The sequence below is a fragment of the Halichoerus grypus genome, chromosome X (assembly GCF_964656455.1).
Source record: "Halichoerus grypus chromosome X, mHalGry1.hap1.1, whole genome shotgun sequence".
NCBI lineage: Eukaryota > Metazoa > Chordata > Mammalia > Carnivora > Phocidae > Halichoerus > Halichoerus grypus.
This window is the reverse complement of record NC_135727.1, coordinates 104,836,012-104,860,323: the sequence shown is the minus strand read 5'-3', so window position 1 is coordinate 104,860,323 and position 24,312 is coordinate 104,836,012. Positions and strand designations below refer to the sequence as shown.

The 24,312-nt window shown below is 36.7% G+C and overlaps 1 protein-coding gene across 9 annotated transcripts in view; it reads right to left on the bottom strand.

The window, feature by feature from the left end:
• The window catches only part of DMD (dystrophin), a 2,185,421-nt gene that overhangs the window by 1,051,696 nt on the left and 1,109,413 nt on the right, over window positions 1-24,312 (bottom strand). For all 9 annotated transcript variants that reach the window (XM_078064107.1, XM_078064109.1, XM_078064106.1 and 6 more), the window contains one exon: window positions 20,830-20,977. In XM_078064107.1, coding sequence (XP_077920233.1) covers window positions 20,830-20,977 — 148 coding nt within the window. The remainder of the gene's footprint in view (window positions 1-20,829; window positions 20,978-24,312) is intronic.

The window sequence follows — 24,312 nt, the reverse complement described above, 5'->3', positions numbered from 1 at the left end:
TGGGACTATAAAATGGTGCAGACACTTTGGGAAGCAGTATGGAGTTCCTCAAAAAAATAAAATAAAATTAACGTATGATCCAGGAATCCCACTTATGGATATGTATCCAAAGGAAATGAAAACAGGCTATCAAAGAGGTATCTGCATTCCCATGTTCACTGCAACATTATTCACAATAGCCAAGACATGGAAATGATACAACTGTCCACTGATGGATCAATGGATACAGAAAGTGTTGTATAAGCCAATCAAAGAAAGACAAAGACTTCATGATTCCATTTATATGAATCATCTGCAACAGCCAAACCCATAGAAGCAGAGAGCAGATTGGTAGTTTCCAAGGGCTGGGGGTGGGCGGGGGGGGGGGGGTGGGGGTGGAGAGGAGAGGGAAATGGGGAGTGGTTGTTCAATGGATACAAAGCTTCAGTTATGCAAAATGAGTAAGTTCTAGAGATTTGTTGTACAACATTGTGCCTATATTTATCAAAACTGTGTTATACATTTAAAAATTTATTAAGAGGGTATATCTTATGTTACATTCTTATCATGACAACAAAAAAGAAACTGCAGTACTTATTAGACCCTGTTGCTAGATCTTATTGTTTAATGTATGAATAAAGAAGGACCTATAGTACCACATCATAATGGTAAAACTTATTTTTACAAGGATATTTAATTGGTGTCTTTTGTAGTTCTATGTATTTATATTCTGTATTTAAAACCCTTATTCTGAGTTCATAAGATTCACCACACTGCTAAAGGAGTACATAGCATGCACAGTAAAGAATCCCTGTGCTCGTCCCTTATCTGTTGTTAATTCCCTGATACTGACCTGGAACATCATGGGGGCTCCATAAATCTTTGATGAAGAAATTGTTAGTGAGACGAGTCAGGTTCCCTGCAGCTCCAAAACTCCATAAGCCTATAGATATTCTTCCTAAGCAAAAATTGAATTTTAAACTCCTGCTAAATTAACTTACTGGCATTTATAGGTTAACCATGCAACCCATATTTTATACAACAGATCTATAAGACTTGACTTTTGAATCCAAATATATGGAACACATATGCATATGTTTCTAACTCTCTATATTCTTGACCTATACTTAAAATCCTATTTACTTATACAAGTTTGCTTTATATTTTTTCATGTGGATTATAATAAGCCAGTAGACTGTTTTAGAGTAATACGTATTACCTTTAAATGTGTGCTTTCATATTGCTTCCTGAATTAGACACCTGTGTAATTTGTATGTTGAAATCCTAAGCCTTATTACTGCAATTTATTTAGCTGAACCCTGTAATATTTGTTTCTTATATCAAAAGATAGCTTTCCAAAAGGGTTTTATAATGATACGGAGTGATAAAAATTATAGAGAGCTAAATTTCAGAGGCACCTTGTCAACTGCGTTCCATTTATCATCATAGCAATAAAAAATGACAGAATCAACTTGACTTACGTTTTAGAGTGGTAGACATAACTGTTCCTATTGACAACCGTGTACTAGAATCACAAAAGCCTTTTCATGTAGTTACTAGAAATACCCAATTGTCACAGTTTTTATACTAAAAAAAGGTGCTTTTTAATTTTAAGTGTCAGGACTTTTACTAATACCATATCCTGAAAGTGTGAGACTGTGTTACTGATATATTTTCTTGAACACTTAAGGAGTTTTGAACATTTGAGATCTATTAATTGATAAACATCTTTAAGGTTTTCTAGTTGAATTGAAAATGGATGATAAATATAGCATGTTTCAACTACATTCCAAAAATCCGTAAAAAAAGACTAGAAGGAAAAACTTTTAAAATTAACAGTAGTTATTTTAAGAAAAAAAAAAATCCAAAACTTAGAAGTCAGGCCAAAGGATGACTGTATTTTTTCAAAATATCCATGGGATATCATCTAACATGCCCCCCACACCCTTGAAAGCGCTTCTACAGTTCCAGAAAAATGCAAATCTGTTTGACTTACTGATCACTATTAAATTGGGTCCAGACATTTTACAGCTCTGTAAAGTTAACTGCTAACTTGTAGAAAACTGATAGGGTGCAAACGACTTTTTATCCAGTAGAGAATAGAACTCCAAAGACTATAGGATATTAACCTGTTCTGAAACTAATTTACCAATCTTATTCCAGAATTCCTTTTGTAAATTGCTGATTATAGAGGCATCTGTTTCTCCTATCCCCTTTTGAGCCTGTTTTGTCTTACTCCTGGTTTCCACATATGTATTCACCATGACTTACATGAAAATTATGTTTTTTAACATAATTTCACTTTGACAGAAGGTGGTGGGATTATGGATTTCCTTTATACTTTTCTCTATTATCCAAAATACCCCTGATTAAGCTGTAATATATTTCTAAACTGAAAACATAAACATTTGAAAAAATATATGGTATATAAAAATCTAGCTTTATGATGCTATATGCATGCGAGACCTTGAACGCTCTACAAAGAAATCTAAGTGACTAAAGATGAAGCAGTTTTGCAATCGATAAAGCATTTTCTTTTCCATCAGTAGCAAGTGATGGAAAATAAAGAAATAAAGCAAACTTTAGAAATATGAAATGCGTATGCATATTGACATGCACTTATTGTAAATGTGATGAGAAAGGCAAGTCGGGACTGTGAGAGCTAGGCTCATTACACTGCTTTCTCCTACTATAAATGAAAGAATAGCAAATAATGGCTAGAATTCAATAACTTCCATGACCGAAATACATACTATAATTTGGATATTGATTCCCTTTGATAACTTTTCTTCTCAGGCACTGTCAAGACAGATATCAATAATTACTAGCTACACTAAAAGTTGGGCCACAAATTTCAACTTGAGCCAACTACAGAAGATCCTCCACACTCACTTAAGCTTTGATAGTTGCAAATACTGTCCGTGGCCACCCTACTTGTTTTCCCCTTTGGAATGAGTCGGTTTTCTGGGAGCCCTCTGGGGTGCTGAGCCACAAGCAGAAGTGAGGTACAGGCAGAGGGCTCCCAGTTGCTAGCTACTAAATAATGCTGACTGCACACATTTTATTTCTGTGTGAATTTTTGGGAAGAGGGAAGGGTGCAAGCAGCTGGATATCAGAAGCATCTGTAGTTCCTACCTCAAAGACATACCCGCACACACCTAATAGTGCAAATCATGTAGCTACCCTCGATTGTGAACTTTTTAAAGTAGAAAAGCCTGGAGGATGGCTAAGACTGTTTACACTTCTAAGTCTTTTTCTAAGTCAGAATACCAGCTGTGAATTCTGTAGTTTTGACTTGGGATGAAAGAAGGGAAAGAAAAAGTCTGGGAAAGGAGTGATACTGGGAAGGAGGGGTGTCCCTAATCCTTTCTCCTCCCCTGAAGGTCCTGATAACTTTTCCCACCCGTCTTTATAATGAGCACAATTTATTCCTTTCCCTACAGAACATCCCAAAGTTTCCTGATTATAAACAACATTTGAGGAGGCCTTATTAGAGAGGACTTAATTCTAAAGTAATACAATGCAAATCACACATACAAGTTCAAATTTTCAAATAGCCATATTCAAAGGGTAGAAAGAAATGAGTCAATTTATGTTTAATGATATATTTTAATCCAATATGACAAAATATTATCATTTTACCATGTAATGAGAGAGTTTACTTACTTTTATGTTCTTACTGAGTCTTCAAAACCCAGTGTGTGTTTTAAAAACCCAGTGTGTGTTTTACACTCACAGTCCCTCTCAATTTGGATGAGCTGTGTTTCAAGAGCTCAGTCCCTATCCCATGGGGCTCGTGGCTAGTAAAATGGGACATTGAAGCTCTAGAGAGAGAACTACTGTTGTGGTTCTTACCACCAGGCAACTTTGGAAAACACTTCTTTGCTCAGAGGAGATCCCAGAACTCACCCCAAGAATATCCCTCTCTCACTAACAAAGCTTGGATTAGTTCAGCATCGATATGATACCACTGCAACTCAGAAGATACACAAGAACTGTAGCATTGACACAAGTAAAACAGAGCATAGGAATTTTGACAGTGTTGCTCCTGGTAAAATACTTGATTTCACTGCTGCACTGAGGTACCATTAGTGACTATGTCACTGCTCAGTGTGGGGTCTCCTTTTAAGGACAGAACTGTTTCTATGCCAATTCTAAAACCCCCTACCCAGGAGGTGATACTTGCATTACCTCCTGGAAAGCTCCTTACCTCTACAAAATTGGAATTTAAATAAAGGAAATATTTCCTATCTCATTGGGTTATTGGAGAAATAAATGAAAGAATGAGTGAAATGCTGGTCAGGCAAACAAAGCCGAAGATGGGGGGAAGATGCTGAAGGTAACTTTCATTTCATTCAGACCTCCATTACAGCTCTAATTTCTGACCTCAGGGGATGACCCCTCATCTCTCACACCCTTTATTCTCTCTTCTTTTCTATTCTTCCATACTGTTGGGAGGCTGCCCTATCTCCTAACCGCTGGCACCCTGCTTATGGCCCTTTCTGGTTGTAAGCTGATAGTCAACAATGATACAGGGAAAGTCATCCACTTCTCTCCTTCATTAACAGTTCTGTACGAAGAGAGATTTTGACTTCCAAGTTACCAGCAGCCAGAAGGTAGAAATCCCTGAGAACTGCAAAATGATTATTGAATTGTTGGCATTGACAGTATATGAGGTCCTGTATTTCTCAAAGAGGAATATTTATTTTAAAAGAGGAAATTAAGGACAGAATATCACTATACAGACATTCCTTTACTTCTTCTTTGAGAATGCACACTTGTTTTGTTTTATTGCTGGATCCCTATTTCCTGAAATAATAGATAGCACACACAAGATCCTCCACAAGTATTTGTTCAATTTCTATACTGGGAGAGCTGACTGGCAAAATTCAACCAGCTAAGAGCCCATGCTGGTAACCACTCTACAGTATTGCCTTCTTTGGCAGTGAGAGCTTAACATCTGATTTGGGAAAAGTTGAGAATAATATCCAAAATAACATTTGTTTCTTCCCTATATTTTTAATCAGAGTAATGCCATCATTTATAGTAAGACACTTGAGTACTTGATGATCACAGGAAGTCCATCTTACTCAGATTAGCTGCTTTCTTTTCTTTTTTCATTTTTAAGACTTTTTAAACTTTATTTATTTTAGAGAGATAGAGAGCACTAGGGAGAGGGAAAGGGCTGAGGGAGAGGGAGAGGGACATGCAGACTCCCCATCGAGCACGGAGCCCTGTGGGGCTCTATTCCATGACCTTGAGATCATGACCTGAGCCAAAATCAAGAGTCAGATGCTCAACCAACTGAGCCATCCAGGCGTTCTTTGCTGCTTTGTTTTCAAGCAGAAAACACACATACACAACCCTTTCAGATGGATATGGAAATAGAAATAAACCATTTAAAAAAAATTTTTTATACGTGGAATGTCTGGGAAGAAAATAAGCACAACAGGATCACAAAATCTGTCAAATATGTTCCTCTAGTAATGATTTGAAGCTGTACTTTTTCAAGTATGCTAAGCTACAATTTCCCTTTAAAAGTTCTCAACAAAATCACAATGTGAATGCCTAGAAGGTATACAAGAAACTACAAGTGCCCTAAACAAGCTTATCTTCAAACTTGTAAACCTTGTCCAGATACTTCTCTGTTTGAATATATTCAATAACTGTTTTTTCTAAGATAAGAGACAGATCTGTGTGTGTATTATATCATGTCCTTCACAAAGTGTTTCAGACCTGCTGTCCAGCCTATGCGATCACCCTCTACTGGGAGCCTGAGCTCCCTAAGCTATTACCATTCTCCCAACAACCTACCTTTTGTGAGGTCACCTGGCCTTTGAACATGTGTTCCCATGGTCAAGGGCACTCTGTTCTCTCAATCTCTAATCAACCTGCCTATTCATGGTGAGGACTTCTTTGTCTTTCCCAGACAGAGCTCATCATCCCCTCCTCCCTGTTCCCATAGGACTTTGTAAATACAGTGAGTACAAAATTCGAGATCTGTGTCATACCAATTTTAAGGTTTATCTGTCTAGCTCTCCCTGCACTAGACTAACTTCCTGGAGTGCTGGAACTGTGACTGATCCCTTATCCCCTCACACGGAGGCATGTGTGAGTGTCCTCCACTATTGTAAGGCCACAGTGCAAATGAAGCCCTGTTTGGCTCAACAGCGAAACTATGGCATGCAGCACTGTCCTGATACTCGACAAAAATATGTTGAATGAACAAAAGAATGCTGTTATCGTGAGCTGTGTAATGTTAAAGGAAAACAGTTTTGCCTTGAAGGGACCATAAATGTCATGGTGGGTTTTCTCCTAAGGGTATTTGGAAAGGGAGGCAACTACTCCATCCTAGGCTATGATCTTCAAAGGGTGGCTACTCTGTGGGAACAATGAGCCTTTCACTGTCAAAATTTTCTTAGAGAACATCAGCCCTTGCTACACACAGTCCAATACTCATATCTTCCATATATGAAAGCTGCCTGCCAAATTCTGCCCTCCTGCCAAGACTCTACTTTGATTCCAAATCAGGGAGAAATAAATAATTGGCCCTTCCTCTTCCTCTCCCCTCAGTAATCTGCATCTTACAGTAATAAAGGATTCCCCAAATCTGTATCTCAACAAAAGATTAATATGAGAATGACAATGTAATTGAAAGTGCTTCATAAATTATAAAGTGCCTTATGTTATGACTAATGTTATTGTCATCATTAACAACTCTAACATTATCTCTAATAAAAAAGATAACCCTTTCTAATACTCTGATTTTGATATACTGTAAGTCAAATTATAACCCATAGTAATAAAGATGTTATGTCTCACCCTTACTGATAAGAAGGGTTAAATAGGGCTATACTCATCACTAAATAACATTTTTATGGGTGAAAAAAGTTTCATCTTTATCACTTAATATCCTTAATGCCTTTTTAGAAGGGCCTTGTCCTGTGGTGATTGACAAGAATTATTCCCTTCATTAGTTTCCTCAATACTTTATTAGGTCTAGAGCAGCAATTTAATTTTCTTTTTTTTTTTCTTTTTTGCTTAACATCTCTAACTTCTAGCTGATGATCAGTAAACTACACGGTATTCAGATCCCAAGGCCTTTACTTATTAGCCTTGTGATGTGGGTTAAAATATTTAACCTTCCTGAGTCTTTGTAAAAGAGTTTTAAGAATACCGTTTCTACTTAACTTGCTGAGTTGGTTTTTTTTTTTTTTTTTTTTTAATCACATCAAGTAATATCACTTGTAACCTTTATAATACCAAGGCACTTAAATAAACTTTATAAGCTACTGCACTTAAATAAATTTTGTATTACATCTTTCTGGGCATGTTTTTTGTAAAATTGATCTTATACCATCTTCCCAAATTATCCATTTCTTAAACTGGTTTCTTAATTTTTTTTTTTAAACAAAATTCTTCCCTTATACTCATCACATTACCACCTTGTAATGCTCTATCAGAAAGAACCCAGCACATACATACACACACACACACACACACACACACACACACACACAAATGAAGTAGTAACAACAAAAATTTATGAAACAATTCTCCAGTATGTGCAGTGAACCCTGATACTTTCTATTTTGTTTCATCCAAAATAAATGCTGGTGGTGATCCACAAACTGATTCATGACTCACAGTTTGGAAGATAGTAGCCCTTTAAAAACAAACAAACAACCCCCCCCCCCCAAAACAAAAATGTAACCAACAAAAAAAGGAAATGATGTCCTCACCATCATTTCTGGCCATTTCTTCCCAGGTATCTGTGATCTGACAAGAGTACTTTTCATTGTGTCCTACTCGTATCACCATTTTTTAGAACACCATCACTTTTCAAATATTTCCCCCTTTTTCTGAATGTAGCCTTTCTCTTGCTCATTTCCCTTATCACCTCCTCTGCAACGCTCTTCCAAATCTTCTAGCCAGTTACTTAACTTCTTTTGTCCTCCCTTCCCTGACTCCCCTGATATTATACCTACTTCTATTACACTTCTTAGCTGTTATTTTAATTGCTTAAATGTCCATCTTCTGAATATACCATTTATGTGACAATCATTTAAATGTTCATCAACTTGGTAAACCTTGCATCCTCTGAATAGATTGGGATCGTGTCGATTTCAACAGCCTAAGCACCCTGCACATCTGACACACAGCAGCTCCCCTCTCAAAGGTTACTGAATAAATGTATTGATTTGGGAAGTTAACTGAAATACAAGGAAATGGCAGGGCTAAATGTTCAAGCTAGAACTTAGGGGTGGTACACAGGTTCTCTAAAATACATGTAATCTTATGGGCAGATTCATCTCTTGGGTGGGACAACTAAGTCATGGTCTCCTAAGCCCCGTGCATGGAGGAGTGGTTGGTGTCATCTGCTTCTCTTATCTAAACATCATTATAATTCTACTTCAAAATTTCTGTTCTAAATGATATCCCAAGGAGACTATAAAATATCTCAACAGTTCAGCCTCCTTTTAATGATATTATCTTGGGTGGTTATGTACTGGTTGAATTGCCCTTAATACTCTTCTAGGGATAGCCCTGGTTATGAGATTAAATTTTCAAATTCCTATGAACTAGGACTTAGTAGAGTTTGCTCCTTATAACATACATCTTACACAAATGTTCATAAGCCTCGGCTAAAGAAATTCATAAGCAGTACAGCACAGCTTAACAACTGTGTTGTTTTAAAGTTAAGGTTATTTCACCAATCCACTATTAGTATTTAAAAATACACATATTGTCCTTTTGTAAGCACATACAAAAGCCATATATTATTAAAAACAAATAGAAATTTAAGGATGAAATGTTTGAAAAAATGTATTATTTGAAAATAGCAGTAAAATGGGATTTTCAAGATAAATCCACATTAACTAGGATTTACAATACAATATAAGCCTGTACTATTAGTTGTAATGCCAGGATTTGGAGCACTAGGCTGGCACATCAAATTTATTCATTTTCACAGCCTGCAGACATTTTAATGTCTGAGTAGCAATAAGAACAAATTACCTAAAAACTTTTAATAGTGTATAATAAATTAAGACTGAATGGTAATGCAAAAGTGGGTACAACAGGACAAAATTATGAATCTCATATAATGATCCAACAACACTTAAAGCGTGGAAACAACACTGGTATTCTGGAATATACGACCACAGTTGATCCTAATTGTTTCTTTCCTGTCAAATACAAATTGCGCATCAATCTCAAAGTATTGCAAACTGTTCATTACATGCAAATGGTTATGTTTTGCAGGCTTTCCAAGGGGACTCAAACTTCTTTATAAAAGGCTAGACAAAGAATTTCTTTAATGATGCTAAGTTTCCTTTAGTTCTTCATTGATAAGCAACAGAAATTGCCTCTGCCAATAAGGAGATTCATGGTAAAGAAATGGAATGGTTCACAGGACTGAAGGAAAAATCAAAGAATCAAGCTTGGAACAGGCAGGACTCCAGAGAGTCCCCATAGTAGGAGTCTTTTGCTGTTCTTGACCGGCCATTCTCATTAGAATCAATAAACTCCAACCTTATCACTTACCACAAGATTAAAAGTCTCAAGAAAAAAATATGATTGGCCAAGCTTAGGACCTATGCTTAGGACCACTGATACGGTGAGAGAAAAGCTCCAGAAGAACAAGTTCTAGAACTCTCTTGGACAGAATACTTGATCTATTGTCCCACTAACACTGCACAGGTACCCAAGAGCAACTGGTGGTACTGTCAGTAAGACAGTTGCTATACACTCTTCAAAATGACTAAGTCCACCACACATTATTTAAGTGACTTTAAAACCTCTTTTAGTTTTTAATCAAACCCCTTCTCTTAATTCCTGGAGTTGAAAATTGACTTAGGGGCACCTGGGTGGCTCAGTTGGTTAAGCATCTGCCTTCGGCTCGGGTCATGATCCCGGGATCTTAGGATCAATCCCTGCATCGGCCTCCCTGCTCAGCAGAGTCCGCTTCTCCCTCTCCCTCTGCCCTCACCCTGCTTGTGATCTTTCTCTCTCTCTCTCTCTCAAATAAATAAATAAAAATCTTTTTTTAAAGGTGACTTAAATAACAAGTCTATTTTGATTTCCTCTTTTTGTTACCACGAATTTGAATTTGTTTTATGAACATGGCCCAAGTCTATTTCTGTGTTATATCAAGTAACAAAGAATGCTTAAAGAGAAGGTAAAAAGGATACTTAGATTTTTATTGCAACTTATTACTCTTATCTTCTAAAGCAAGAGTTAGTAAACTTTTTCTATTAAGAGCTACATAGTTCCCACTTTAAGCTTTGCCAGGCCAGGCAGTCTCTGTAACTACTTAACTCTGCCTTTGTAGCAACAAAGTTTGTAAATAAATATGTGTGGTTGAGTTCCAATAAAACTTTATTTACAAAAACAGGTAGCTGGCAGGATTTGGTCCCATAAGTTTGCTCTTCTAAAGAATTTAATATTTTTAGGATCAATATTAAGTGTAATATATATTGTATTGAAATTCATTTCATTGCAAGTACTCTGAGGGATATCAAAGGTAAGATATTTACTTATAATAATAACCAGTCCAGTATTCTACATGAAGTCCTAGAATCTATGGGGTAGCACATTTGTCTATTGTTTCAGTTTCTCTGCGATATTCCTAAAAATGAGTATAAGTAAAATGAAAGCCTGAGCCTGGACAAAGAAGGGATTAAAACTTGAAGACTACATAGTTATAAACTAAAATTGTCTACTGACAAAAAGTAATAGTGAACCAATAAAGCCTTAAGGGGAACATATAAATATGCATTCATCTCCATCATATCTATTTTTTTCTTCTCCCCATATCCCTGAATTATTCCTCTTTATTAGTTTTGATCAGAATGACTTGATACAAATTAATTGCCAGTAAAGTTTCTGTCAATTATAGCCTCATAATAGAACAAGAATTTTAAAATTTGTGAATTATGATGTTTGCAAACAATCCTGGTCTCTGGCTTGTACCTATAATTTGGTTATAGAGTAGGAAGGTTTACCGTTCTTATGACTACATACTTGCTATTCAGCCTGACGAATAGTTCATCCTGAACCATCTCATCTGTGAATAGGCCTCTTGTTCTATAATTTGTCAATTTTATCATTTTTCAAGATTTACAACTTATATCAGAACATTTTCTCACTCTCTGTGTGACTTCTTCATAGCTAGCTCTTTCCTCGTGCTGCCTTTCAAAATATTGCTCTTTCCTGGCTCCCAAAGTCATGTTTTCTCAGTTGAGTTTGGGAATCCCGGAGGTGTAATGGAGGGGGGTCAAAAAGGACTAGGGAACACAAATAAGTGCTGTAGAAAAAACACTCCCGTCTCCCCAAGGCTGGTTCCAGGACTTTCTGGAATAATGACACCTGCCATGTGTTTCCACCTTAGCCTTAATATGCTAAACTCATGAAGCTGTTAGCTTATTAAAGGAAATGGACTTCTTTGCGAACTCCGTATCCCTAGCAGCCGGCAAAGCCTTCCATGCGGTAGGCTCACACTAAATGTTTGTTGAATGGATTCAGGTATTTATGATATGCTCAAGGAGTAAGAGAATGGAGCCATCATACTGTTAAACCATCAGCACATATGAAAATTTCAAATACTTTGTACAAAGAAGAGGACAGGGCAGCTCAATATAAGGGAGCATTTCTTGGACACGAGATGGGGTAAAAATGGAAGAAAGGACAAGTTTGGGAATAGTATACCTAAGGGAATAATGGGATGAATATATTAATTCTTTCACTTATTTAATTATTCATTATAATGAGTATTATATGTACTATACACAAGGATATTGTTCTTTTTTTTTGAGAGCGAGAGAGAGAGGGCAGAGCAGGGGGGAGGGGAAGAGAGAATCTTAAGCAGACTCTACACTGAGCACAGACCCTAATGTGGGGCTCAATCTCATGACCCTGAGATCATGACCTGAGCCAAAATCAAGAGTCAGGTGCTTAACAAACTGAGCCACTTGGCGCCTCACAAGGAGATTGTTCCAAGTGCTGAGTAGATATCTGTAACCAAGAAAGACCAAGTCCCTGCAAGGTTTGCATTCTAGTTGGAAATATAGATAATAAACATGCAAACATGTATTAAAATTTTAGCAGATGGCAGTGTTACAAAGAAAGTGTATGTGTGTGTGTGTGTGTGTGTGTGTGTGTGTGAGAAAGAGAGAGAGAGAGACCTTTAAGATAAGAGAAGTTACAAAAGGCCATGTCTGAGAAAAAAAACATTAGAGCACAAATGTATATAAATAAAGAGAAATGTACAAAAGTCCTGAGAGGGAGGGGATTGGGACATACAGGTAAGAACTGGAGCTAGGGTAGAACCCTCAAGCAAAGAGAAAAGCAAAATTAATTGCAGGAACAGGCATTAGAAGGAAGGGTAAGAAACTATGAGAGAAGAAACAGCAAGATCAGTGTGGCTAGAACGTCCTCTTTGCAAACTATTGCACTTCATGAAAATCACTTATATTAGCATTAATCTTACGCTTCATCAAATAATAATTTTGAATTCACATTGCTTCTATGTTGATGTGAGCAGTTTTTTTTTTTTTTTCAATTTGCCATCTGCAATTAGCATGCTTCACTTTTATTTGCAGATTCTTACTCTCTTGATAATTTCTTACTCTAAGAATGGGGATCCCTTAGGGATGACTTGTTTTTCATGCATTCTAAGCAGTTCTTTACTGCTATGGTTATTACAATAAGTTATAGTTTTGGTTCTTGCTTCTTTCCAATAATGGGTGGCAATCTGTCATCTTCTTAAACATGCCATGCTGGACAACAAGAACAAGCCATTGGAATTACCCAGTTATTTTAATATACTTACTTTATGAAAGACACATTGGATAGGCAACAATTTAGAGCCCCTCTCTGAATTTCTGCATGGTGCCAAACCCCCAATAAATCTGTTATTTACTACTTCTGAAAAGATGCATAGGAGCCAAGAAGTTGTAGAGGAGTTTCTAAGCAGCAATAAAAGGCTAAAAATATTTACGTAAGAACGAAGTGCCCAACTGTTTAACTGTATTAAGACTGAATTCTCCTGCCACTACCAGCTAATAACATTGAAAAGTTCCCTGTAAGATGTATTCCCATGTTTATACAATGCTGTAACCCTAAAGCAAGTGACGAGAGACAAATTCTCCTCGCACTAAATTTTCATGCTCATTCCCTTACGTTAGTGTCCTTTAGTTACAGAAAGTGGGACAAACAAACAAAATTTTATTACTGCTGGGGAAATATAAAGGGCCAGCGATAGTGTGAATTATTCTTAACATCGGGGTCCCAAGGAAGGGCAACAGATGGCAGAAATTTTTACTCAAGTTATTTGTCCATCAAAGTTCCTATCAGCATTTGAGTCCCTGCAGTGCGGCTGTTAAGAAGCCGTCCAACTCATCAGCCAGCTGGTGAAAATCAGCACTGTAAAAGCCGACTGTATAGAAAACATACTTGTATTCAATTTGGTCTTTTACACCATATGTCTTTTTCTAGATAGCCTTTGATTTAATCCATATTCATTCAAAGTCATTCATCTCCTATCAAGTCATTTCAGGGAGTAGATTCCCGATTATGTATTAGAGTACCTCCAAAGAAAAGTACCAAAACTCGCTCGATAGCAGATAGTGTCAGGGACCTATGCACATCCATTCAGTTCTCTTTATTTCTGGGCAAGCCAATGGGTTTTCAGTAATGACACCTGATGCTTGAGGCCTTTCTGGACTGCAAACTGGGTGAGATTTCCTTTATGAGAAAGAGAGCCTTTTCACGGACGCACTTGTCTCAAACCTTTGGGCAGGCCCTACCTAACTCCAATGTACTCTGTGAATCTAAACTTCTGAGACTTGGGTCCTTTAAAAAGCTCTTTGGATTTTTTTTTCCCTCTACCACAAATAGCCAAGGTAAGGCAGAGCTGCAGACCTGCTAAACGTAGACTCTTACTTAGATTCTTCTTTCTTTGCCTCCCTCCCCAATTCCAAGACACCAGTGCCTTTTTTTTTTTTTAGCCATTTATTGTTTCATCTGAGAGTTCACAGTAATGTTTTCATGCTGTAACTACAGTCTCTATGGAATTTTCCATTCTTCATGCAAGCTTCCAATTTGAGAAAAGGCAAAGTATACTCTGCTTAACTGGGACATAAATTTAAACTAAGGTTTTGAGATTTGATGGTGAACATGAACATTACAACATGACATATTTAATCCATGTTGACTTTATCCTTAATCACAGTGAATTAAGATGTATCATTATGTTACAAAGTAAACAGCTTTTAACTGAATTTACTTACAGCAATATATATATAAATATATTGCACATGTACAATATGATATATATTGTGGAGGAGTAAAACACTGTAGCACTGAAAGATATACCAGAAAACTAATTAACTTCACATTAAAAAGATGATGTGTTGCCTAAAAACATCAGTTAACTCATGTCAAAATAACACACTGCTGTTCCACTCTCTATGTTGGCTTAACATTTGTTGATTTAAAGCCTAAATAATTTCATCTTAACTATCCCTCTTCTGTTTACTTCTTAAGTTGCTTTTAAACAGAATTTCTTAAGCTGTCAAGGTGTCATGCTTGTTCACGGCAATATTCTTTAGAAAGTACTGTTCATTTTTAGTCATCTGTTAATGGGAATTTGGGTTTTTTCCACCTTGTGGCTATTATGAATAGTGCTCCTATGAGCATTCACCTACAAGTTTTTGTCTGAACACGTTTTCAAATCTAGGAGTGAAATTGCTGGGTCCTGTGGACATTTTATGTTTAATTTATTGAGTAACTGCAAACTGCTTTCCAGAGTTGAAATACTGTCCACTAAGCAGCATTACCCCATAAAACAAACAGGCTCCATTTCTATGAATAGCAAGAATATTCCACTCTTTTAAATATTTGATCTAATGGTGATTTTTAGAATTTCTTTTTTTTAAAAGTGCTGATTTCCAAGATTTATAAAGAACTTCTCAAACTCAACACCCAAAAAACAAATAATCAAGTCAAAAAATGGGCAGAAGACATGAACAGACATTTCTCCGAAGAAGACATACAAATGGCTAACAGACACATGAAAAAACGTTCATCATCATTAGCCATCAGGGAAATTCAAATCAAAACCGCACTGAGATACCACCTTACACCAGTTAGAATGGCAAAAATTGACAAGGCAAGAAACAACAAATGTTGGAGAGGTTGTGGAGAAAGGGGAATCCTCTTACGCTGTTGGTGGGAATGCAAGTTGGTACAGCCACTTTGGAAAACAGTGTGGAGGTGCCTCAAAAAATTAAAAATAGAGCTATCCTTTGGCCCAGGAATTGCACTACTGGGTACTTACCCCAAAGACACAGATATAGTGAAAAGAAGGACCATATGCACCCCGATGTTCATAGCAGCAATGTCTGCAATAGCCAAACTGTGGAAAGAGCCGAGATGCCCTTCAGCAGATGAATGGATAAAGAAGATGTGGTCCATATATACGATGGAATATTACTCAGCCATCAGAAAGGATGAATACCCAACTTTTACATCAACATGGATGGGACTGGAGGAGATGATGCTAAGTGAACTAAGTCAAGCAGAGAAAGTCAATTATCATATGGTTTCACTTATTTGTGGAACATAAGGAATAGCATGGAGGACATTAGGAGAAGGAAGGGAAAAATGAAGGGGGGAAATCAGAGGGAGAGATGAACCATGAGAGACTATGGACTCCGAGAAACAGACTGAGGGTTTTGGAGGGGAGGGGGTGAGGGGATTGGTTAGCCCGGTGATGGGTATTAAGGAGGGCACGTACTGCATGGAGCACTGGGTGTTATACCAAAACAATGAATCGTGGATCACTACATTAGAAACTAATGATGTATTGTATGGTGACTAACATAACATAATAAAATTAAATTAAATTAAAAAAAGAAAAACAAAAAAGACTTTATTTATTTATTTGAGAGAGAGAGAGAGAGAATAAGAGAGAGAGCACGGGAGGGGGAAGGGTCAGAGGGAGAAGCAGACTCCCTGCTAAGCAGGGAGCCAGATGGATGCAGGACTTGATTCCAGGACCCCGGGATCATGACCTGAGCCGAAGGCAGTCACTTAACCAACTGAGCCACCCAGGCGCCCAATTTTTATAATTTCTACTGTCAACCTCAAGAATTTTCAACCCCATTAAATAACAGTCTATGTTTTAAAACTTACTGCTTTCTACTCTAGGAGGACGTGTAAAGCTAAATGTTAGGACACGTTATGATTTCCACTTTCCTATTTTCACTCAAGGTACTTGTTGGCACACCAATTCACTCTGTCACTATATGAGTTAATGTTATTTTCATAACTTTCTTTCATGGTGCTCAGCTTTCCCTTTGAAAACTCCCATTAACATTTCTTCTTGTTCTAAAATGAGTAGGCAGAAGTGTCAGCTATCTGAGGAGGATGTGTTTGGCTGAACTAGAATTTTCCTCAGTTCCTAATCCAAGAGCTGTACTTTGAGAAAATGTCATAATTCATAAAAAGATAAGGTTTAATGAAATTGTCAGGTTGTCCAATCTGTATTTCAGATGGTTGGGGACAGTAATTCAGCAAATAAATTTTTGTTTTTATAAATATAGGCTAATCACTTATGAAGTGTGATTAGTTACAATAAGATCTTTCATTTAATGAGTAATTATTTTGTGAAAAATGTAAATCTAAGTGCTACCTGCACATCTCATTTTTATTCCTATTTAAGAGACGAGATAGCAGAGGGATGGAGACACGTAAGACACTTTCTTAAGATTCTGCAACTATTAAGCTCAAAGAGCTAGGATTTGAACCCACACTTTCTGAATGTGGCTTCCAACTCCTTAGCCAACCTTCTGAACTTCTATTAGAGCCTAATGTGGCAAGTCAATATTTTTGTGGGTGATAAAACTTTGCATATGCACTCAGTTACTGCTGGTGGAATGAATATACAAGAAGATGCATGAATAATTGAGTGAATGTATTAGCAAATGAGTTTTTAGTGGCATATAGCATAATTGATATATTCTCATGCAAAAAATTAATTTTTAGAAAGAGATTTCCTATCGTGGCATGACACATTTCTGGAATATCTTGAAAAATGTGAATTCACATATTTAATTTTATCATTAACTTGGGACAGAGAAAAAAATTATTGAGTTGCATGGAACCAGACCATCTATCTGTTATTGGCAGTCACTTTATTTTGAATGACAATACCAAGTGTCAGTAGGACAGTGATTTATCTTCTTTCAAGCTAACGAGTTAAATAAAATGCAGTTTGATAGAAATATATATATACAAAAGCATACATGTACATACTTTTTATTTTATTTCATATTAATACATGATATTTTTGCTAAAAATTATACATATGAGGCTTTAAATTCCAGTGTACCCTTGTGTCTATCTGTTTAGTATATGGGCAGCTTGGTTTGATTTTCTTCAAAGCAACCATTACCGGTTCATGCCAACAAATCTGTTTGCTACTAACAGGCACCAACAACATTCTGTTTCCTAAAATAATTTCTTAGCAAAAATTTAAACTCATTCTCTTATTTGTTATTACTCGATCAACAATCATTATGGCCAAGATAGCTGAAATTATCAGAGATTCTATTTGTCTTAGTAATAATGGTGGTGCCTTACAGTGTCCTTCTGGACTTGTTTTCTGAGACTTAACACAATAGAAGACAACCTTGGGCATTTTATGTACGTGTGTGCGTGCATGTATGCACATATGCATGTGCATGATTTTGGAGCTTCCTAATCAGTAGGGGAAAAAAGAACACCTTTACTGTTCAGAGGATTTTCAATATCATTCACAGTTCCTTAGCTAGAAGAACTTTTCCTTGGACAAGCAGAATTCCCTTTCTTATTTCATGTATAAGTTGAGTAAAAACCAGACTAAATAAAATAGTCTTTTAAAAAATTCTTCAATTAAGGGGAAAAGTTTTGATAAGATGTTTATCAATGTCAACTAAACCACACTGTCAAAAACTGAGGATCTTTAGACATTCTCAAGACATTTACAAGCATCACACAGTTGCAAGAGAATGCAGAAATAAATGTACTAAAACATCAAATGGCATCAAAATCCTTTGGCTTGGATTTCCGCTTCTGGTCAAGTTGGCGTAACAGGGACCAGATTTAGCCTCTTGGCTAAAAACTGAAGAAAATGGACAAAATATATGAAATGATGGTTTTGAAGACATTAGATACCTGACAATGAAAGATACTGATCTCTGAGGAATTAGAAACAAATGAGGTGACTCCACAATTGTTGCCACTTACTGTCTGGAAAGAGTCCCAGGTTATGACAAAGGATAAAGAAACCCTCACAAAACTAGGAGGTCTCTTTGAGTGGATGAGATGAAGCTGGGACTTCCAGGAGGCCAAGATGGCTAGAGTTCACAGGGCAGAGTACCAAACAGGAGAAATATACACAGGAAGAGAACACTGGAGACCCCCAGAGAGCTCCCTTCCAGGCTTCAGTGGAGTCCTGATCAGCTCTTACATGTGAGCAAACTACACATGATGAGGGAGAAAACTATGCAAAAAGATGAAAAGTAACAGCCACCAGAGCTCACACACAGCTGGGATAGTGCCTATTCTTGCCAGCCACTGTGGAAAACCTCATCATTCACAGGGCATCAGAGAGCATACTCAGAAGGGTTTTGACTCAGTAGTGGAGCAAAATTAGCCCTAGACTTAGCTGTTCTGCTTCAAACTCACAAAGTCTAAAAGAGAGATGCTCAAAAGATCAAGTTGCTTCCAAGTAAATTAACTGTGTCCCAGAACAAAGGTCAAGAATATTTATCAGCACAAAAATACCAAGCACTCAACAAGTTATAATTCACAACATTCGGCATTCAGTCAAAATTACTGTTCGTCCAAAGAAGCAGGAAAAAAAAGACCCATAATGAAGAGAAAACTTAATTGAAAATGACCCGAAAGAGACACAGATGATAGAATTAATAGACAAGGACATTATACCAGTTGTTATAATTGTATCCCATATTTTCCAAAAGGTAGAGGAAAGATTGACAAATTGAGTAGAGACATGAAAGATGTAAAAAGACCCAAGTCACACTTCAACAAGGTGTTGAATCACACAAAACAACACTGTCTAAGGTTAAAAATATACACTACAGGGGATTAACCACAGATTAGATATTGCAAAAGATTAGATTGGTCAATTTGACAATATAAATCATGTAATACGAATTACACAGAAAAAGGACTGAAAATAAAAAGAACACAACATTAAAAATAATGCCTGAAAAATTCTAAATTTGATGAAAACTAAAAACCCATAATTCAAAGAAGCTTAACAGACCTCAAGAACAAGAAACATGAAGAAAATTATACCAAGGCACATCATAAACCAATTGCTCGATTTCCAAAAGCCCTCCCTAATAACCCTTCTGTATGTTAATCTCCATCTCAGAGGGGGCCTCCCAAAGATGCTGACCTGAAATATGTACCAAAATCCATATTAAAACAACCACTCTCTGAGGAGTAGAATGGAAGTATACATACACTTCTGCATTGCTTTATTTTTTATAGTGAGTATATATTTTTTAAATAATAAAAAACAGATTAAAATGTATAACTACCTTGTGTAGGTTATCTCTGGAGATGGCAAGAGGTTTAACATCTCCTCAAGTACAGCTTAATGGCACATATTTTCGAGACCTAGTAATGCTGCATTAGCCCCAAATTTACTTTAGTGCTATTACAAAATGTATTTTCTATACGATGGCAGATTGGAAAGCCATGGATTTCCTCTATCTTCAATGCCAATGCTGATGTATATACAAGTTTTATGGATATACACATAATTACACAAGATTTTAAAATTATTCATATTATGTTTACACAGCTTACCTATATGTATGTGCTTACATGCTTACTTAATATCATATTTTTGCTGTGCAAGAAATTATATGAGAATAGAGAACTATAAAGTTGAATATGATGTTGCTTTTATAAATCCTGCATTTTGAAATGTCTGAACATATAATAAATTACCTTTTACTTTGCTTTCATCTGTCTTAATCAGTATTTTACAGCATTAAAAATTGGCCACAACTCAAATCTGCTTGATTGAAAATTGATACATGAACAATTTGAGGTAAAAAGTTACCAAAATACTTTAGACTTGGTATAATAAACTCAATATTTCCTGTCCTTAACTGTATATTTTATAACCTAAGTTATAACCTCCAAAATCTAATTTATCTTTATCTGCATACTCAAAAGACACAGCAAGTTGAAATTAAACTGTACACTGGTCATAATCCATATGTTGCATTTCCATTAACACAAACCATAAAAAAGTCAGTAAGTACCACCAATTAACTCTGCATTGTTTTGGCCTCCGGACTATCTCAGAAGGCATTCTGTCAATAGAATATATAGAAATATTGCTACATCACCACAATTGTCTCTAGGGAAAGAGAACTGTAATTTTATCATGATGGATATTTCCAGCAACTACATTATTGTTAAGTATACCACAAGTTCTCCTGTACAGGATTCAACATAAGGCAAAAACACAGGACACCGTGCTATAAGATTCTTCCCTGTATCACAGATTTGATTACACTTTGCAGTTCATCAGATAGACCAGTTAGATCTAGGCTAACTCTCACCCTAACACAAATAGTTCACAGCACAGGCTCCCAACATGGTATTCTGATGATGTTCTAGTACGTGTAGTGATGACAGCAAAAGTCAGGAATTATAAATTTCCATCATCCCTCACAACCTGAACTTAAAGAAGTTAAACAGTTGCAATATTGTGGCGAAGATAAAGACAGTTTGAAAAAGGAGATCTTAAAACCTTACCTTCAGATACCATTTGTATTTGGCATGTTCCCAATTCTCAGGGATTTGTGTCTTTTTGAGAAACTGTTCTGCTTCGGTTAGCCATTGATTGAGTATCTTCATATCATAATGAAACCGCCGCCATTTTTCCACAGATCTGTCAAATCGCCTAGAGGCAAAAAATATGGATAGAGAAAAATAAATGGATTATACAAATTACATGGACATAGCATATATGTTATATTATGTGGAGAAGGATATTATTTTGATAGTTTCTCACATTTGTAGATTTCAATTTCAATTAACATAAATAAATGATACTGAATAAAAAGGATGAATTAAAATAAAAGGCTGTGATTTTTGCTTCAAAATCAAACACATTTCTTGAATGAAACAAAGATAAAAATAACAATTATGGAGTATTAACATTTTCTTCCCTATGAGCATATTTAATTTAAAAAATTCCAGGAATTTAAAAAATATATACTAGCATCTAAGAAATTAAGTATTTTGAAGCTAGATATTCAATAACAACATATTTTTTGGATCAAAATCTAATTATCTGCACTAGGTATTAAATGTAAATGGTGAATCACTAAATTCTACTCCTGAAGCCAATGTTACTCTATATGTTAACTAACTAGAATTTAAATAAAAACTTGAAGCAAAAAAAATAAAATTATCTCATGAAGCCTATCAATTTCCATATTACTTTTGATCCAAAAGAGTTTATGTATTAAGGTCCTCAAGCATCCAGGATAACAGATTTAACCAACTGATATATTAGTCTAAACCAGGTGATGAGTGTTGTCTTCATTTAGTCTTCTTGTTTTGTTGTATCTGCTAATATTTTCAATTGGAATGCTGAAGGAACTCAGTGCAAGGTACTGTGTTAATATCGCACATGGAAAGAATATTAAGAGGGAGGTACCTGGTCATGTTCTGGTCACAGAAGTGACTGAGGCAGAAATGAGCCAGGGTTATATGTTGACCTTAAGACAGTTGCACATAAAAATCACCAATTAAATCAGTATCTTTGCGGGTGGGATCCTGACACTGGTATTTTTAAAAACACCCAAGTGATTCTAATGTATAGTCAAGGTGAAAAACATTCTATAAAGTAAGTTTTAAAGTCTTAAGGGGGTCATGAACTACTGGGTCTCCTAGGGCCTGTCCAAAAAGGTATTTGCTAGCATTAAACCAAAAGCCATCCTGAAATTCCTGGCTGTGGGGCTGCCTCAGAGTCCAGGAACCTGTGGAAGTTCTCTGAGGTCTACTCTTAAGATGTAGTGGGTTATAGTTCTGAATATCTCGACATCTTTTCAGATCTCTAACTCCATTTAGGAAATTTAAATAATCTTAGAACTTAAATAATGCCCCAACTCCCTATTGTTTCAGTGGGAAAGGAATGGAATTAACGTTTCTTTAACAGTTACTATGATCCAGGCACTGGGCTCCGTGTTTTTACTTATTTCATGGACTCCTACAACACCCCCTACAACATAACAATTATTATTCCCATTTTCCACTGGAGAAAAGTGAGAGTCTGAGCAGTCTGCCAAAAGGTAAACAGGAATAAAATGACAGAAAGGGGATTCTCAGATCTCTCTGGCTTCAATGGTGCCTTTCACGGTCTTCCATGCTCTTTGGTAGGATTTCCTTTTTTTCAAGGTGAAGTCTTACTAGCTAAATAATTCAAAGATATAGTTGTTGGGATTTTCTTTCTTCTTCTTTATCATCTTGTAAATAATGTATCTGCATCTACAATGCATTTTATCAGACACCACACTTGATGATTAACTATATTTTTCTTTTTTAAAGATTTCCTTATTTAATTTATTTGAGGGGGGAGGGGCAGAGGGAGAAGAAGAGAGAAACTTCAGCAGACTCTGCACTGAGCACGGAGCCCAATGTGGGTCTCAGTCTCTTGACACTAAGATCAGGGCCCTGAGATCACGACCTGAGCCGAAACCAAGAGTCAGACATCTAACCAATTGTGTCACCCAGGCACCCCAACTATCTTTCTTACTTTAAAAATACCTAAAACAGTATTTTGGTAGCATTAAAAAAGGCAGCCAATGGTAGCCAAAAGGGGTAGTCTTTAACTATAGATAGTTTAAAAATAAGAATTCAGCCTTTAATAATTAAAGGCATTCTAGGGTTGATCAAATGTGATATAACCATCAGCCACAAAATGATCTTGGAAACATTTTGCGTGGTGTAATGATAATTATGTTTCCATATATTTTCAGCCCTATATAATACACAATAAATGACTTAAGAATACATCTTAAGAGGGGCACCTGGGTGGCTCAGTCGTTAAGCATCTGCCTTCGGCTCAGGTCATGATCCCAGAGTCCTGGGATCGAGTCCCACATCGGGCTCCCTGCTCAACGGGAAGCCTGCTTCTCCCTCTCCCACTCCCCCTGTTTGTGTTCCCTCTCTCACTGTCTCTCTCTGTCAAATAAACAAATAAAATCTTTAAAAAAAAAAAAGAATACATCTTAAGAATTTACTCCCTTTATTTTTAAGATTTTATTTATTTATTTGAGAGAGAGAGGAGGAGGAGAGGGAGAGGGACAAGCAGACTCCATGCTGAGCGCAGAGCCCAACGTGGGGCTCGATCTCTAGACCCTGAGAACCACCTGAGCCACTCAGGTGCCCCAGAATTTATCCCCTTTAAAAGAAAACTGTACATTGCATATGTCTCACAGTGACTCACATCACGAGTCAAAATATTTGTTAAGTGAGAAGCTAAAAAATGATGAGGCATAGTTGGTATTTTTCCATCTTGGTGAGACTACAGTTGATTTCAATTTTCATTATATTTTTCTACGTTGTAAAGTTTTTCTACAATGTGCATTTCATACTTTGATATTCAGAAAAAATACAGTAACTTGAAAATAATTTTAAAAGGCAGTTTCACACGTTAATGACTACTACCTCCAACTCTCTTGCTGCTACCACAGTTTGAGAAACAGGCAGAAGCTAACCAGAACACAGAAGAATTGGCATTTGGTCACCATTTACCATTCCTCCACCTTTGTAGCAGTCATTGGTCCCCTTCTTACTTTGCTTTTCTTCTCCCTGATCCCACCACCAGAATTATTCTCTTGCCAACTCTTTTCAGCTACTGGCAGGTGACTGTTTTTCCAACATTTGTGCTGTAAATGCCAACTCTTCATTCCAGGCTGCTGCACAGATGTGTCCCTCCAGCATTCAGAGCACTGGCAGTTACCACCTTCCACTAGATTCCACAAAGCCTCCTTCCTCCCCAACCAACCCCTGTTCCTCTTCACAGATTATCTTTCCTCTAAATTCCCCTAAAGAAGAAAACCATAAGGGCCCCTACAATTAATCATGGCACCCCTAGCTCTGCAAGACACAGCTGGAGGTAGGAAGAAAAGGGAAACATGCTATAGTCCCGGGCTCTCTATTTTTCATCCTTGTTCCAGGCCCACAAAAATGAGACAGGATGGACTTGTCAGCCACACAGGACTATCT